This window comes from Caenorhabditis remanei, chromosome IV, assembly GCF_010183535.1.
Source record: "Caenorhabditis remanei strain PX506 chromosome IV, whole genome shotgun sequence".
Taxonomy (NCBI): Eukaryota; Metazoa; Nematoda; class Chromadorea; order Rhabditida; family Rhabditidae; genus Caenorhabditis; species Caenorhabditis remanei.
This window is the reverse complement of record NC_071331.1, coordinates 24,988,442-25,001,878: the sequence shown is the minus strand read 5'-3', so window position 1 is coordinate 25,001,878 and position 13,437 is coordinate 24,988,442. Positions and strand designations below refer to the sequence as shown.

The 13,437-nt window shown below is 39.5% G+C and overlaps 1 protein-coding gene across 1 annotated transcript; it reads right to left on the bottom strand.

Annotated features, from left to right (window-relative positions):
* Nucleotides 1-2,942: 2,942 nt before the first annotated feature.
* On the bottom strand, nucleotides 2,943-7,890 carry GCK72_016191 (uncharacterized protein; the record flags this gene model as incomplete). The annotated part of the gene is made up of 8 exons (XM_003094091.2): nucleotides 2,943-3,084; nucleotides 4,213-4,592; nucleotides 5,076-5,208; nucleotides 5,261-5,363; nucleotides 5,978-6,233; nucleotides 6,293-6,647; nucleotides 7,238-7,376; nucleotides 7,425-7,890. The coding sequence occupies 8 exons, from the start codon at nucleotides 7,888-7,890 to the stop codon at nucleotides 2,943-2,945; spliced, it is 1,974 nt and encodes a 657-aa protein (XP_003094139.2).
* Between the last annotated feature and the right edge of the window lie 5,547 nt (nucleotides 7,891-13,437).

Below are 13,437 nucleotides of genomic sequence, written 5' to 3'. Positions count from 1 at the left end.
TCTAAAAACCTGAAAAAACTGAATTTTCAGTGCAAAAAATAAAAGAATTGAATTAAAACGTGAAAAAATCGCCTCCACGTTCCTTGCAGTTCTTTTTCGCAGTATGGGAGACCGTGTATTATGAAACTTCACGTGAACTGAATCTGCTGAAAATCTCAGAAAATCAACTGTGACCGCGAGTTCACGGGGAAAATATCTTCAAATTTTCAGACCTAAATTTCTCGAACCGTGAGGGTCCATAGCAAAAACGAAAAACAGAAAAATAAACAACGTGTTCTCAGCTTTCCAATGATATAGGTCACTTGCCATAACTCCATACCCCACTCACAACATTCCCTAGTAAATGTAAGTTCGACTTTTAAACGGTGAAGGTCGGTGCCTTCAGGAATCAGATCTGGCAAGTTAAGCAATGTTGACTGCAGTTAGTTGGTTCGAACCCATATGTGGACGTGAAAATGCTTTCTCTTCGCCAGATTCAGAAAAAGTAAAGGAGCAAGGGATCGAAATCGTATCAGAAGGAGAGATTTTACAATTGTGATTTACCGGAACGGATTGCTCACAGCTAACAAAGAATACCAACAAGTTAAGAAAAACAATACGATCCAGAAGTTTGAGATAATTCTGAGACCTCGATAGTTTGGAAAGGGCCGCAGGCGCTGTAACAAGTAAAAGGGTGGTGTAGAAAAGGAGGTTTAGTCGCCGTTAGGCGACGTGAACCGACTGGTCTTTACTATTAACAAACGCAAACGGCTGTATGTTTGTGTGTCTGTCGCCGATCCTACCGCCCTTACTACTGAACCGATTTTCTTCAAATTTGGAACAAAAGATCAGAAATTTTCTCTTAATGATGCCCGTCTATTTTTTAGTTAGAATAGGTCTCGACTAGGTCACTAGGTGAAAAAACGTGGTTTTCAAGCCTTTCAGTGGCTTTTGATTCCGAAATAGGGAAATAGGAGTTCACGGGGGAAATAATTATAGAACATTTTCATTCTTCAAATGAATTCATCTCTTCAAATTTTCAACACGGGTGGTGTAGAAAAAGAGGTTGAGCAGCCGTTAGGCGGCATTAACCGACTGGTATCAAAAATTCAGCCGAAACGGATCACTTTGGTTTATATGAAACATGACCTGGTGGCTTGAGCGAGACATTGTCTCTTAAACTGTTTGGGCAGAAAAAATACGCAAAAATGTCTGTATTCTTGATATATCAGAGTTGAATGCACAAATCGCTTAATGCTCATTTCCCTGTTTTTTGTGAATTTTCTACAATTTTTTTTTCATCAAAAATTCAAAATTAGTATTATCAACATTTCTAGTTTTTCTCCAAATTTCACTCGAATTTCCGAGTTCGACAAGCTTTTCGAAACTTGAAAAAATATTTTTTCGGGTTACTGTACTTTTCGCTACGTACCTCGGCTGAGTGTCTATCGCACGATTTTTCTAGTCCCTCGTCGTTTTGGCGACGCTGTGCGTCAACAAACCCAAACGACCCAACTACCGTAAAAACTGTAATAGACATACTTGCAATCCGGGCCGATCCGGGCCGACGGTTTTTATTAAATAACTTTCTTCAAAAAAATCGTATCGGGTTGGTTAATAGCTCAAAAGATGAGTATTTCGACCTGTCATCAGACAAATGCAAAACAAACTTCCATGAAGATCCACAGAGGCCCCGGACCGGGCAAAAGTGTCCGGGCCGGGCCGGTCCGGCCCAACAGCAGTTTTAGCCGGCCCTGCAAAATTTGGTTTGATTATGTCTGATGGCAGGTCGAAATACCTATTTTTTGAGCTATTAACCAACCCGATACGATTTTTTGAAGAAAGTTATTTAATAAAAACCGTCGGCCCGGATCGGCCCGGATTGCAAGTTTGGTAATAGAAGCGCCCCTTTATTAGAGGCGGCCCTCTAATAGTGGCGCACCCTGAAAAGCGGTTTGAATAATAGTGGCGCACCCTCTAATAGAGGCGCCTCTTTAGTACACTTCAAATATTTTTTTCTGATTTTCAGTCATTCTTTTTCAAAGTTTGTGAAAAAACAATAATAAAATCCAATTTTTTCCATTCAAAGTACTGCAAATTTGGGGATTTTCGTGTAATTTTGTCCGAGAAAATGTGAGTTTGGTTGAAAATTGATCACTTAAAGGAGGACTGAAGTCATTTTTTTTAATTTCAGATTCTGATACTTCATAAAATTCTGAACAACTTTCATCATTGGAACATGTGCTAAAAATCGCTCTAAACGCCCTAAATTCACGTTTTCCCGGCTCAAACGGAGCCTAGGTGGAAGAGTTTTCTTTTTATTTCTCGATTTTTCGTTTTCTTGTTTTTTTCAACAAAATTTTCGTTTTTTTCTTCTTTTTTACGATATAAATTGAAAAAAACACGAAAACTTGTTGAAAAAAGCAAGAAAACGAGAAATAAAAAGCAATAATTTTGTCCGAGAGGACTACACGGGGGCAAAAATTTGCATGGGAAAACTCTTCCACCTAGGCTCCTTTTGAGCCGGGAAAACGTGAATTTAGGACGTTTAGAGCGATTTTTAGCAAATGCTCCAATGATGAAAGTTGTTCAGAATTTTCTGAAGTATCAAAATCTGAAATAAAAAATATGACTTCAGTCCTCCTTTAAAAGTTGAAAAAATAGACAAACGAACAAGTTGAAAAATAGAGGCGCACCCTCTATTAGAAGCGCCCTTGTAATAAAGACGCATCTGTGAACGAGGGTTGAAAAATAGAAGCGCATGCGCCTCTATTACAGTTTTTACGGTAGTTGTGTTTATTTTTTTCACATTTCATTTTTGAAAATAAATCTATTCTTGTGAAACCTGTAATGTTTGAATCTAACTATAAGAATAATAATGTAAATTATAAGCAATGCATTTATTTCCGCAGGCCAACTGCTCAAAAGTGCAATAACTACGTGAAAAATTAACAGAAGTAAAATTATTCATCGTCCTCCGCCTCCTCCTCATCATCAGCTTCCGACGAGTCTTGCTCGTTCTCATGGTCGTTGACGACTTCTTGGAGAGCTGGGGAGACGGTTCCACTTCTGCCAATCGATGAGCTCGTTGGACGTTCGGGGAGACTGAAACTATCAAGATAATTGCTTTTTTCATTCGAAACCATCAAAATGAGCCCAGAAGCAACTTTTTTGACCTCGGGGACTAATTTTCCATGAATTTGGGTTTCTAGGCCACGAGTCGGAAAACTCGGCCACGGACCACTTTTGGTGGTTTTTGTTGTTTTTAGGCTGTAGCTCTAAGAGCGCTTGAAATGTCAAAAACTAACTTTCTGAGCTCGCGGACTAGTTTTTCATAAATTTGGGTTTCTAGGCTACGAGTCGGAAAACTCGGCCATAAACTAAATTGGTTAGCGGTGAGCATAAAACTTGGAAAAAGGGAGTAATTTGCGATGATTTAGAGGCAAAGATCTGGATTTTTCAAGACTGGCGTGACGTGGACGCGTTTTTGACCACTTTTGTTCAAAAATCGGCAAATTTTAATCGGCAAATCCAGAATTTGCGGGGCTGTCGTGCCTTGGTCGCATTTTGGCAAAATGTGTGATTTCCGATGAAAAAACCTGGAACTTTCAAGGCTGGCGTGACATGGAAGCATTTTTGTTCAAAAATCGGCAAATTTTAGAACTATTACGTCTTTTTTTGCAATTTTCCAAATTTTGACCTCATTTTTCTCGAATACCAGACCTCGAGGGCAAAAACTGATTATATATTTAAAATCAGCGTTTTCTCAGCTTTCCAATGGTATAGGTCACGCCCCTTATCTACAAACTGACTCCATGATCTTTCCTAGTTAGTGAGATATTGGATCCAGGATCTAGGATAGGATACAGTAACCTCCATAGGATCCTGGAACTAGGATATAAGATTGGGTACAGTAGTCCACAGGATCCAGGAATCCTCGGTTCTCTAGGATCGACTACAGTACCCATCTAGGATAGGGAAGGACCTTCCCTACTAAGTAGTATTACAGTCTGGCGCAACTCCGACGCGTTAACTTACATTGGATCCAAAAACGCGGATCTAGGATAGGGTACAGTAACCTCTATAGGATCCTGGAACTAGGATATAAGATTGGGTACAGTAATCCACAGGATCCAGGAATCCTCGGTTCTCTAGGATCGACTACAGTACCCATCTAGGATAGGAAAGGACCTTTCCCTTAAAGTCAGGCGCACCTCCGACGCGTTAACTCACATCGGATCCAAAAACGCGAGATTTTTGTAGTCATGAGTGATCGCTTTACTCGACGCGAACTCCGATTCATACACCGCCATCTGCGCCTGATCGACCACGGCGCCCGTCGCCATCGCCGCCATCAAATGTTCGTAAGCTGGAATGACTTGACGGAATTTCAGCATATAATCGGCCTTCATTCGATGGAATTTATGGGTTTTCACTGGGGAGATGAGCTGTCGTGCGGCCGTCAATTTGTCCAATATCTCCTTGCACTTTTCGTTATTTTTGAGCCGCGCGTACTCGCTGAGCAGGAAACAGTAGGCTGCTAGAATGTGTGGGTGCTCGTCGATGACTTCTTCCAGTAGTTGGTAGAGTTCCTTAAACTGATCAGTGGTGTTCTAGAGGAAACGTTTTTGAGAGATTTAGAGGTTTTTAGAGAGGGAATGAGAGTGTTTTAACATGTTTTTCAATCATTCTAGCTCTAAAATCTGGCTCCGGCACTACCGGGACGTCCCAGAGCCTTAATTTTCCCTTTTTTCAGTAATATCTTGATGCTGGCGCACCTTCGACGTGTTTTTGAATCGAAAATTAGATTTCTGGCGCACCTTTGGCGCCAAACGATCTGAAGAGTTCTGGCGTGACGTGGGCACGTTTTTCAGACAAAAAACCGCGAATTTTGGCATTTTTTATCACAAAAATCGTCCGAAAAACATAAAACTGTTTTTTTTTACTTTGCGGACAGAATTTCAGTGCTCTAAAACACAAAAAATGTGTGTTTTATCTGAAAAATTCAGATTATATATGAAAAAACGGGAAAATTGAGGATTTTAGGTAGTTTTTCTCTCATTCCAGCCCTAAAATCCCCCTGAAACTTCATTTACTTTGGTATGATTCGCCTCAGGATTCCGGCTGACTCCATTCACGAGTACATGAACTTTCAGCAGTTTCGCATGCACGTTATTCTGATTCTCATGCAAGAACTTTGTCGCGAAGATCTTTGCAGCACGATGGCCTCTGGAATTTCAGTTTATTTCAGATATATATTCATATAAAATGTGACACGAACTCTTCATCCTCCAATAGTGTATCCACATAGAGTAGACCGAGATCCGTACTGCTGGGCATCAAATTCACGGCTTCTTCCAGGAATCGGTGCGCTTGATGACGGTCTGGAAATGTACCGATAGAATAGGTTTAGAATGAAATTTGCTGTTTCAGACCGGCCAAAAACGTTATTTTCAAGACTAACTCGCCTCAAGGTTATAAGCTGAAAAATATATCAGAAAAGCTGAAAAACTGTCTAAAAATCACTCAAATATGCATTTTTCAACCAAGAACGAGTCAAAAATCACAATTTTCGAACTAAATTTGATAAGAAAAGTGAGAAAAATGGCGAAAAATGCAATTTTCGGCTGAAAATCAATAAAAATTTGACTGAAATTCTGCTATTCTCTGCGTCTCTACTGAATTTGGCGAAAATTTCGATATTCTGAAGATCAAAATCGTCTGAAACTCCTCTAGAATCGACTATACCTAACTTTTTTTGGCTGAAACTCGACTATACCTAACTCCTACCAAATCTGACGGTTGTTCTTGGTTGAAAAATGCATTTTTGAGTGTTTTCAGAAAGAAAATGCGATTTTTACTCGAAAAAATAAAAAAAACGGGCTGAATAACTCGAAAATCAGCTGAAAAATGGCGATTTCCGGATAAAAAAAGACAGATTTCATGAAAATTTCATCCAAATTCTGAAAAAGTCTCATTTTTTTCACTTTTCCCTCACATTTATCAGCATCCACTCCTCTCGCCTTCACCTCCAACGTTCTCAAGCAATAAGCCTTCAAGTGCACCGCAAACACGTATTGATCCGATGGTGGCGCCGCGCATTTCATAGCTCGATTCGCGTAAGCCCACGCCATATCCAAATCCATTTGATGTATCATAAACCCATTGACAACATATGTCTCCACTCGATGAGGCCATTCTGTGTTGAGTGTGGTCGCCAGCTCCTCGATGAGCGTCTCATATTGTGCGAAATCCTGGAAATTTTCCTAAGATTCATTGGAGAAACCGCACGAAAAAGATCAAATCCCCGTACCCCGATACAAAGAAACGCGAGCAAATCCATTCCGTCGATCCAAAGAGGGTCATTGGCATGGGCGGTACGAAGCAGACGACGTGCTTCGTCTCTTTTATCGATTCGATAATTGAGACGAGCCATCGCTGTGAGTACTCGAGGATTCTGATGGGACATCTTCTTAAGGCAAGCGATGGCGTCGTAGATATTCTGATTCCCGACCGCTTCCATTGATTTCAGCCACCAGAAGACGTCAGATCTCTCTGTACCAAGAAATTGGTCGGAGAATCGTTTGACGAGCGTCGCGTCTCCTTTGCCTTTCAGAAGAACGGACATCACCGGTCCGAGAGAAGAGGAACAGATTCTGGCGCTGTTTCTGGAAAAAATGAAACTGAAGTTGGCATTTTTCGAGATTTTTAGATGATTTTAAGCTATCTTTACACCGTTTTCAGCTGATTTTTCATTAAATATGCGAAAAATTCAGGCGGAATAGCCACTTTTTCGAAATTTGGCCATTTTTAATGCGAAATTCCACTTTTTGGCTCAAACTGCAAAATTCCAATGAATTCAAAGTTGATTTTCAGCTAAAAATTCAAAAATTTGATATTTTTCGAAAATATTTCTGGAAATATGAGGTTGAAATTGACATTTTTCGATGATTTTGAGCTATTTTCAGTTTTTCTCTGATTTTCATCGAAAATCTCAAAAAATTCAGCCAGACGAGCCAATTATTCGAAATTTGGCCATTTTTAAAGCTAAATTGGACGTTTTCAGCTAGAAAGTGGGATAAGGGGCAGATTCTGGCGATGTTTCTGGAAAAATCGTTATTTTTCACAATTTTCGTCAGATTTTCATCAAAATCGGCGAAAAATACATTGATTTTCAGCTAAAAAGTTAAGATTTTGGAAATTTTTAGCTCTTTTTTGGTTTTTTTACTCGATTTTAGCTAATATTTTCTCCACATACTCGTCTGGAAGTTCATTATCACATTGCTCCGGCACTGCAGTACTCAGCGGTTCTTCTTTCTTCAGTTGTCGCTTAACTCGCTTCATTTCGCTCAATTTTTGCGGTGTGTATGTCTTACCGCGCACATGTTTAAGAGCTTCTGTAAGGAATTATTGATTTTTTTGAATTCCAAATTTCATCTGCTAACCGTAAGCCTCTTTCAGTTTATTTGTCTTCTGAAGAGTGCGATACAAGCACATCCACGTGAAATCCCTGTCTTCAATTTCTCTAGGTGTCTCAACCACTTCATCCTCATCATTCCCCTTTGGAAAAGAGAGGCTTGGACGGGAAAATGGTGTTTTATTTGGGAAAGTTTGAATGATGGTCTTAAAAATTGCATTTGCTTGAGCGTATCTCTTCGTCTTATCATAGAAATTGCCCAACAGATGAAATACTTCGAATTCTTCTGGATTCTCGGGAACAGTCCAACGAGTCGAACTTGTACTTTGATTGGTAATCTCGTAGAGTAATAGCGCGTCTTCGGCGTACGCATGATCTGCTAGGATTTTCAGATGTTTCCATAATGGGATCGGTCGCCGCAACATTTCCATCGGTGCACCGCCGACAGGAGCGCGAGGTCTTCGTGTTACTGTGGGAACTTTTGCTCGAGGCATTAGTAGTCTGAACCGATGCACCAGTACTAATTTGTCTATTTGTAACCCACAAAGATACCCCAAATGAAGACAACATTATTGCAATAAGACAGAACACGGTTTTTTTTAGAACAGATTTATTGGAAAGTAACAACAAGTCGGGGGAGTCGACGCTTAGCGAAGTCTTCTGGCTTCTCTCTCGGACTCGAGGAGGGTGAGGATGTCTCCCTCGCGGACTGGGCCCTGAAAGATAAAATAGTTTCGAAAAGTTTCAAAAGTCTGTTGATTTTTCTCTAGAACACAAATATTCTTACGGAACAACAGTGAAACGAACTGGAGAACCTTCCGATACTAGAAACACTCAAATCAGGCTTTCTGATTCGCAGTCTTCACCGTCTCAGAAGGTTAAAAGCTCTTTCAGGTTGTCCCGAACAATATTTTTGCCAGAGAAAAAGGAAACGACAGACGACTAGCTTACCTTAACGTTTCTGATGATGGAACGGTTGTTCTGGTCGTTGATGAACTCGACGCGAACTTGGGTACATTGTCCCTGGGATCCGGTGCGGCCGATGACCTTGGTGACCTGAAAATGATATCATAAGTCTCGGATATGTTTGGTTTGAAAGCAGAAATATCGATTTCTGTAAAACTTGAGAGAAATAACTTACACGAGCAAGAGTAAGCTTGTCCATGGTGACTGATTACCTGAAACAACAATTTTGGTGGGAGAAATTCGTAGAGGAGCGATAAACGGAGAGAAATGAACGGAATTAAGGCAGAAAAGTTTCGAAAAAGATTTTCAGAGCAATTTTGCCCATTTTTCAGCAATTTTCAGCGATGAATCGATAGAAAATGTTAGTTTTCAGCAGCAAAAACAGATTTTTTAACAATATTCGCACTTTAAAACAAAGGAAACCGTCAAAAAACCAACAAAACAGCGAAAAAAAGAGTAAAAAAATTTAGGCCAGCTCGACGAAAAACGTCACCGCACAGAAAAGTGGGCGGAGTCGAAAAGGCAAGCGCGCCGCACGGTCTTTGGCAGCGGAATAGCGGAGCGTCGTTGTAAGAAACCGTCTTTTTCTCTGCGTTTCTTCTTGAATTTTGTTTCAAAATGAGAATAAAAAAAGGAATTCTGGAGCGTGATTCGACGTCTCATGTGACTCCCCCGCTTGCTGAAAATTGAAAATGTACCTATTTTAATGATAAAATAGTAGAAATAGCAAAACTAGTGTACCTAAAACTTTTAAAAACCAAAGATGATAGGTGGTAGACAATAAAAATAGAAAAACATGCAAAAAAATCAAAAAACAAAAACTTTCGGATCACCTGGCCATCTCGTCACCTTCTCTGCCCACTAAACATCAAACTAATTCGCTCAATACTATACAAAATTTCAGTTTTTCCCTTCATTTTACCCTTTTCTCCGCCGAAAACTCTTCTCTCCACGTGTACTTTTCTTTTCCTAAATGCACTTTTCTCTAGTAGTTTTGCGTATCCAATTTCCGCCCTTTCTGGTCTTTTTCTCGTCCTTTTTCCTGGAAATTTCGCGTTGGTAATTGAAAATTCTGTTCCCCATGACGACTGTTGGTAGCGAAGGTGCCTCGAAAATATAATTTTTTAACAAAAAGTCTCACGGAGCCTGTTTTAAGACTAATTTTGACCCATTTTTCACTATTTTTGACCAGAAATCATTGAAAAAGTGAAAAATGGGTCGAAATTACTCAAAAAACAAAAATTTTAGCCTGAAAAAGCGATTTTCGAGGATTTTAAAGGAATTTTCACTGAAACAGTTGACATTTTTGAGCAAAAAATCTCAAAAAATGACTAAAAATATAGATTTTGAGCATTTTTGAGCAGAAAAGTGCAGTTTTTCGGTAAACTTTCCCCTAAATTCCCTCGGTCTGTGTGTCTGTCAATCCAGATGTCCAAAACCTGAAAAATCACGTTTTCAGGGTCTGAGGAGCGCCAGGTCGCTAATTGGCCAATTTCGTTCGAGTTTCGGTCAATTTTCATCCAAAAGGCGCGCCAGAGGTGCGCCAGATCACTTTCATCGAAAAATCGCGTCAAAGATGCGCCAGACATCGTTTTTGAGCGAATTAGGTGGATATATTATCATTTTCATCAAAAAATCGCGTCAAAGGGTGCGCCAGACATCATTTTTGAGCGATTTTGGCTGATCCCTGCCTAGAAATAGATTAAAATGTCCTCATCCTCTCGCGTAGTCCTCAACATCTTCTCCGTTCATCGGTCGGTTCTGTCAAGGTTGTTGTCCTATTTCTTCTCCATCCGATTCGATTATTTTCTCCTCTTTTTAGGTTGTTCTCAAGTGCGTTTAGGTCAATTTGACACATATTATCTAAGATTGATAAAAACACAAAAACTGTGGTTTGATTATCAGGAATTGCTGAAAAGACGATGAAAATGGGAATTTTTGGCAGAAAATCTCATTTTTTTCGTGATTTTCAGCACTAAAACTGTAATTTTCATTCAAATTTGTGTCAATGTTAGTGATATTTGAATTTTGGCTTTATATTCCATTTTTCGGCTGAAAAAGTGCAATTTCGCTCAAAAATCACTATTTTTACAGTTTTTGGTGCTGTAAATCGCGAAAAAAAGTTTTTCGCTGGAAAATAAGGATTTTGATACGAAAACCGCGATTTTCAGCATTTAAACTGTGAAAATAATGATTTTTGATCTAAAATTGCACCTTTTTCAGTCAAAAAATATTAGAAATTTTGAGAATTCGCGATTATTTTCGTTTTTTCTGAGATTTCTCCAGAATCCGCCTTCTGAATCCCACTACCACTCTCCTCTCTCAGTCTGCTGATGATCTAGTTGGCATTGTGTCAACTGTGTCAACAGAAAGAGTCTGAACACAACCCCCCATTGATGTTTCTTTGCAATATGAACAAGAAAGAATTTTTTTTTCTCTTTTGTCATAAAAATGATGATTTTTGCTCCATTTTGAATGCTATTTTCGCTTAAAATTGATACAAAATGATACCGCTAGCTGAAAATTTCTGAAAATTGCTGAAAATTGCTGAAAATTTCTGAAAATTGCTGAAAATTTCTGAAAATTTCTGAAAATAGAATAGTAGACTTGGCTTTGCATTCATTGAATTCAGGTTGTTTTCCCATATTGACCAAATTTTTCATATTCAAAACAGCTGGTTGTCGATATATAGCAAGTACAGAACAGAGTATCCATCTCTGCGTCTCTTCTCGCCTCGTCTCTCTCGTACCTCCGCCGTTTGTAAATACACTCACAAAAGTCCATCCTTTTCCCCTCATTCGACCATCGAAACTAAGCGTTTCCTAGTGGAAGTTTCAAAAAGTTGTAAATGCGCTCTATTGATAAGCTCTGTTTTCTTTGAGTCTCTCAATTTCGCACACTATTTTCTCACTGTTTCGGTAGAGCGCACTTTTTCCACTCTGTCGACCAAAGTTGAAATTGAAATAGTGACGAACAATTTGATCTTTGATGAAACTTTTTAGTAATAAGAAAACCAAACAATTCTCTCTAGATTGATAATTATCAATGGAGCGTATTCGCATTCACCTTACAGCTATCTTCCCCCTCTTGTTAGTTTTTTGTTCAATGACGTTTCCTCGCTGCTGATCGGGCTGGTTTTGTGTGATGTGTGTGTGTGTGTATGTACATGTGAGAGACACGAAAAGGAAAAAGAGGAGACACACAGTACAGTTTCTATATTTTTTCGGTCGCCGCTCGGTTTTCGTCCTTTTTAGTAACTTTTTGCCATGCAAAAACGCGTGGAAAATGAAACAGTTCTAGACTCTAACAGTTTCCGTCAAACTCAATATTATGAGCTGAAAACTATACCAAAATGTAGAACTCGTCGAGATCTACATTTTGGTATACTTTTCAGCTCATAAGATTGCGTTCGACCCGTTTAGCAAGTTTGAAATAGATCAGTTCAATTTCTAACACAAAAATCACACCGTCCTTATCAGGAAAACGACTAGAAACGGTCTAACTTTCCGATTTTTGTAAAAATGGTCAACACGAACCTCAGTTTCTAGCGGGAGGGCTATAAACTTGTGCAACAAAACGGTTTCATAGGATTCCTGCCAAAAATACAGAAAGAAACTCTCTCCTATCTACCCAACCATCCAAATCAACACAACCCGTTCACGTGTATCTTTTTCTCTCTCGTTATCATCCGCCTCTTTCGTTTTTCCACCCCGAACACAATACGTATCAAAGTTCACATGCGCTCTATCGATTTAGTTCAAAATGTTACCTTTCCTTGGTGCCAGAAAGCCTTCTTCCAGATTCTGGAGTCCAGAATCCTTCTGAAAATCTGAAAATGACTAGAGACCTCGGGTACCTTTTTCCCCCCAGATTCTGTTAATTTGGTCCCGTGGCTTACTGTAATTAGATTTGGCCAATAATTACCAAGATCTCCTCCACTAACCTCCGAGATCCTATCTCAGAGCTCACCTGCTCTCTCTTCTCACGTTGCCCCGGGTTTCCCCCCGCCGTTGTTTCGATGGTCCCTGTGTCTTTTCCCCAACCGAGACGTTCGTGTTCTCTGCACCACAGAAACACAACAAACGCTCATCTTTCCTCCTATATTTTCTTTACGGCCAGCAGCAATTATTCGGGGTTCAAAATGTATAGGAAAGAGGCTTATCCTTCATACATCCGTTGTATATTTTCATATAGTAATTAGGACCTAGAATTCCGCAGAATTTGGCTTGAAAAGCTTTGCAAAACTACATTCTAGCTGCATTCTGCAAATGCGTACTTTAGGTACAAATATCTGATTCAAAGAATAGCAGTCAGAATAAGTGATTTTTGAATTTGGAGTATTCATGCTTATGCATAATAGAGAAAATTCCAAATTCTCACGTAATCAGCTGCCTAAGTTCATCTCTAGAACTCATTTTCTCCAAAAAAAGTGAGAAAAAGTTACATGATCTACGGGTGTCCCTATCCCCCTCTCCACTATTCCCACACACTCTATCTGTCACATTCTCTGTGTCTTTTGAAGATAGCAGTAACATTTTCACTTTTTCAAGTTTCTGAGCGCCCGCCAACGACCAGTATGTGTGTATGTGTGTGTGTGCCGGGTGTGTTCTTTGGTCGGGTGCACTTTATAGGAGTCTTCTCTAGTTTCATGTGTTTCATAAGCTTGTTTTCACTTTTTCATACAAATTTCCGGTTGTTCTTTGTAGCCTGTAATACATTTATCAATTTAGAAGATTCTAGCTCAAGGGATTTGATTAGGTTTTGATCTAGTGAGCTGAAATCGTAAGCTCTTACAATGAGAAATTTCTGAAAATTGGTTTATAGGTAGTTTCGACCATTCTGAACACGATGAGCACAAAATCATTTTGCTACTTTCTGCGGAGCTCAAAAAACGAGCTCTCTTCTTTGATCTCCCGAGCAGGAATGAGCAAAACATTTTGTTATCATCGTATTCAGAATGGTCGAAACCAATTTTCAGCAAATTCTCAAACATTTTCTAAAAGTTGTTCCCTTGTCGGTGTTCGAATTTCGTCGAATTTCCCACATGTTTTATACATTTTTTCTTCTGAAATAAG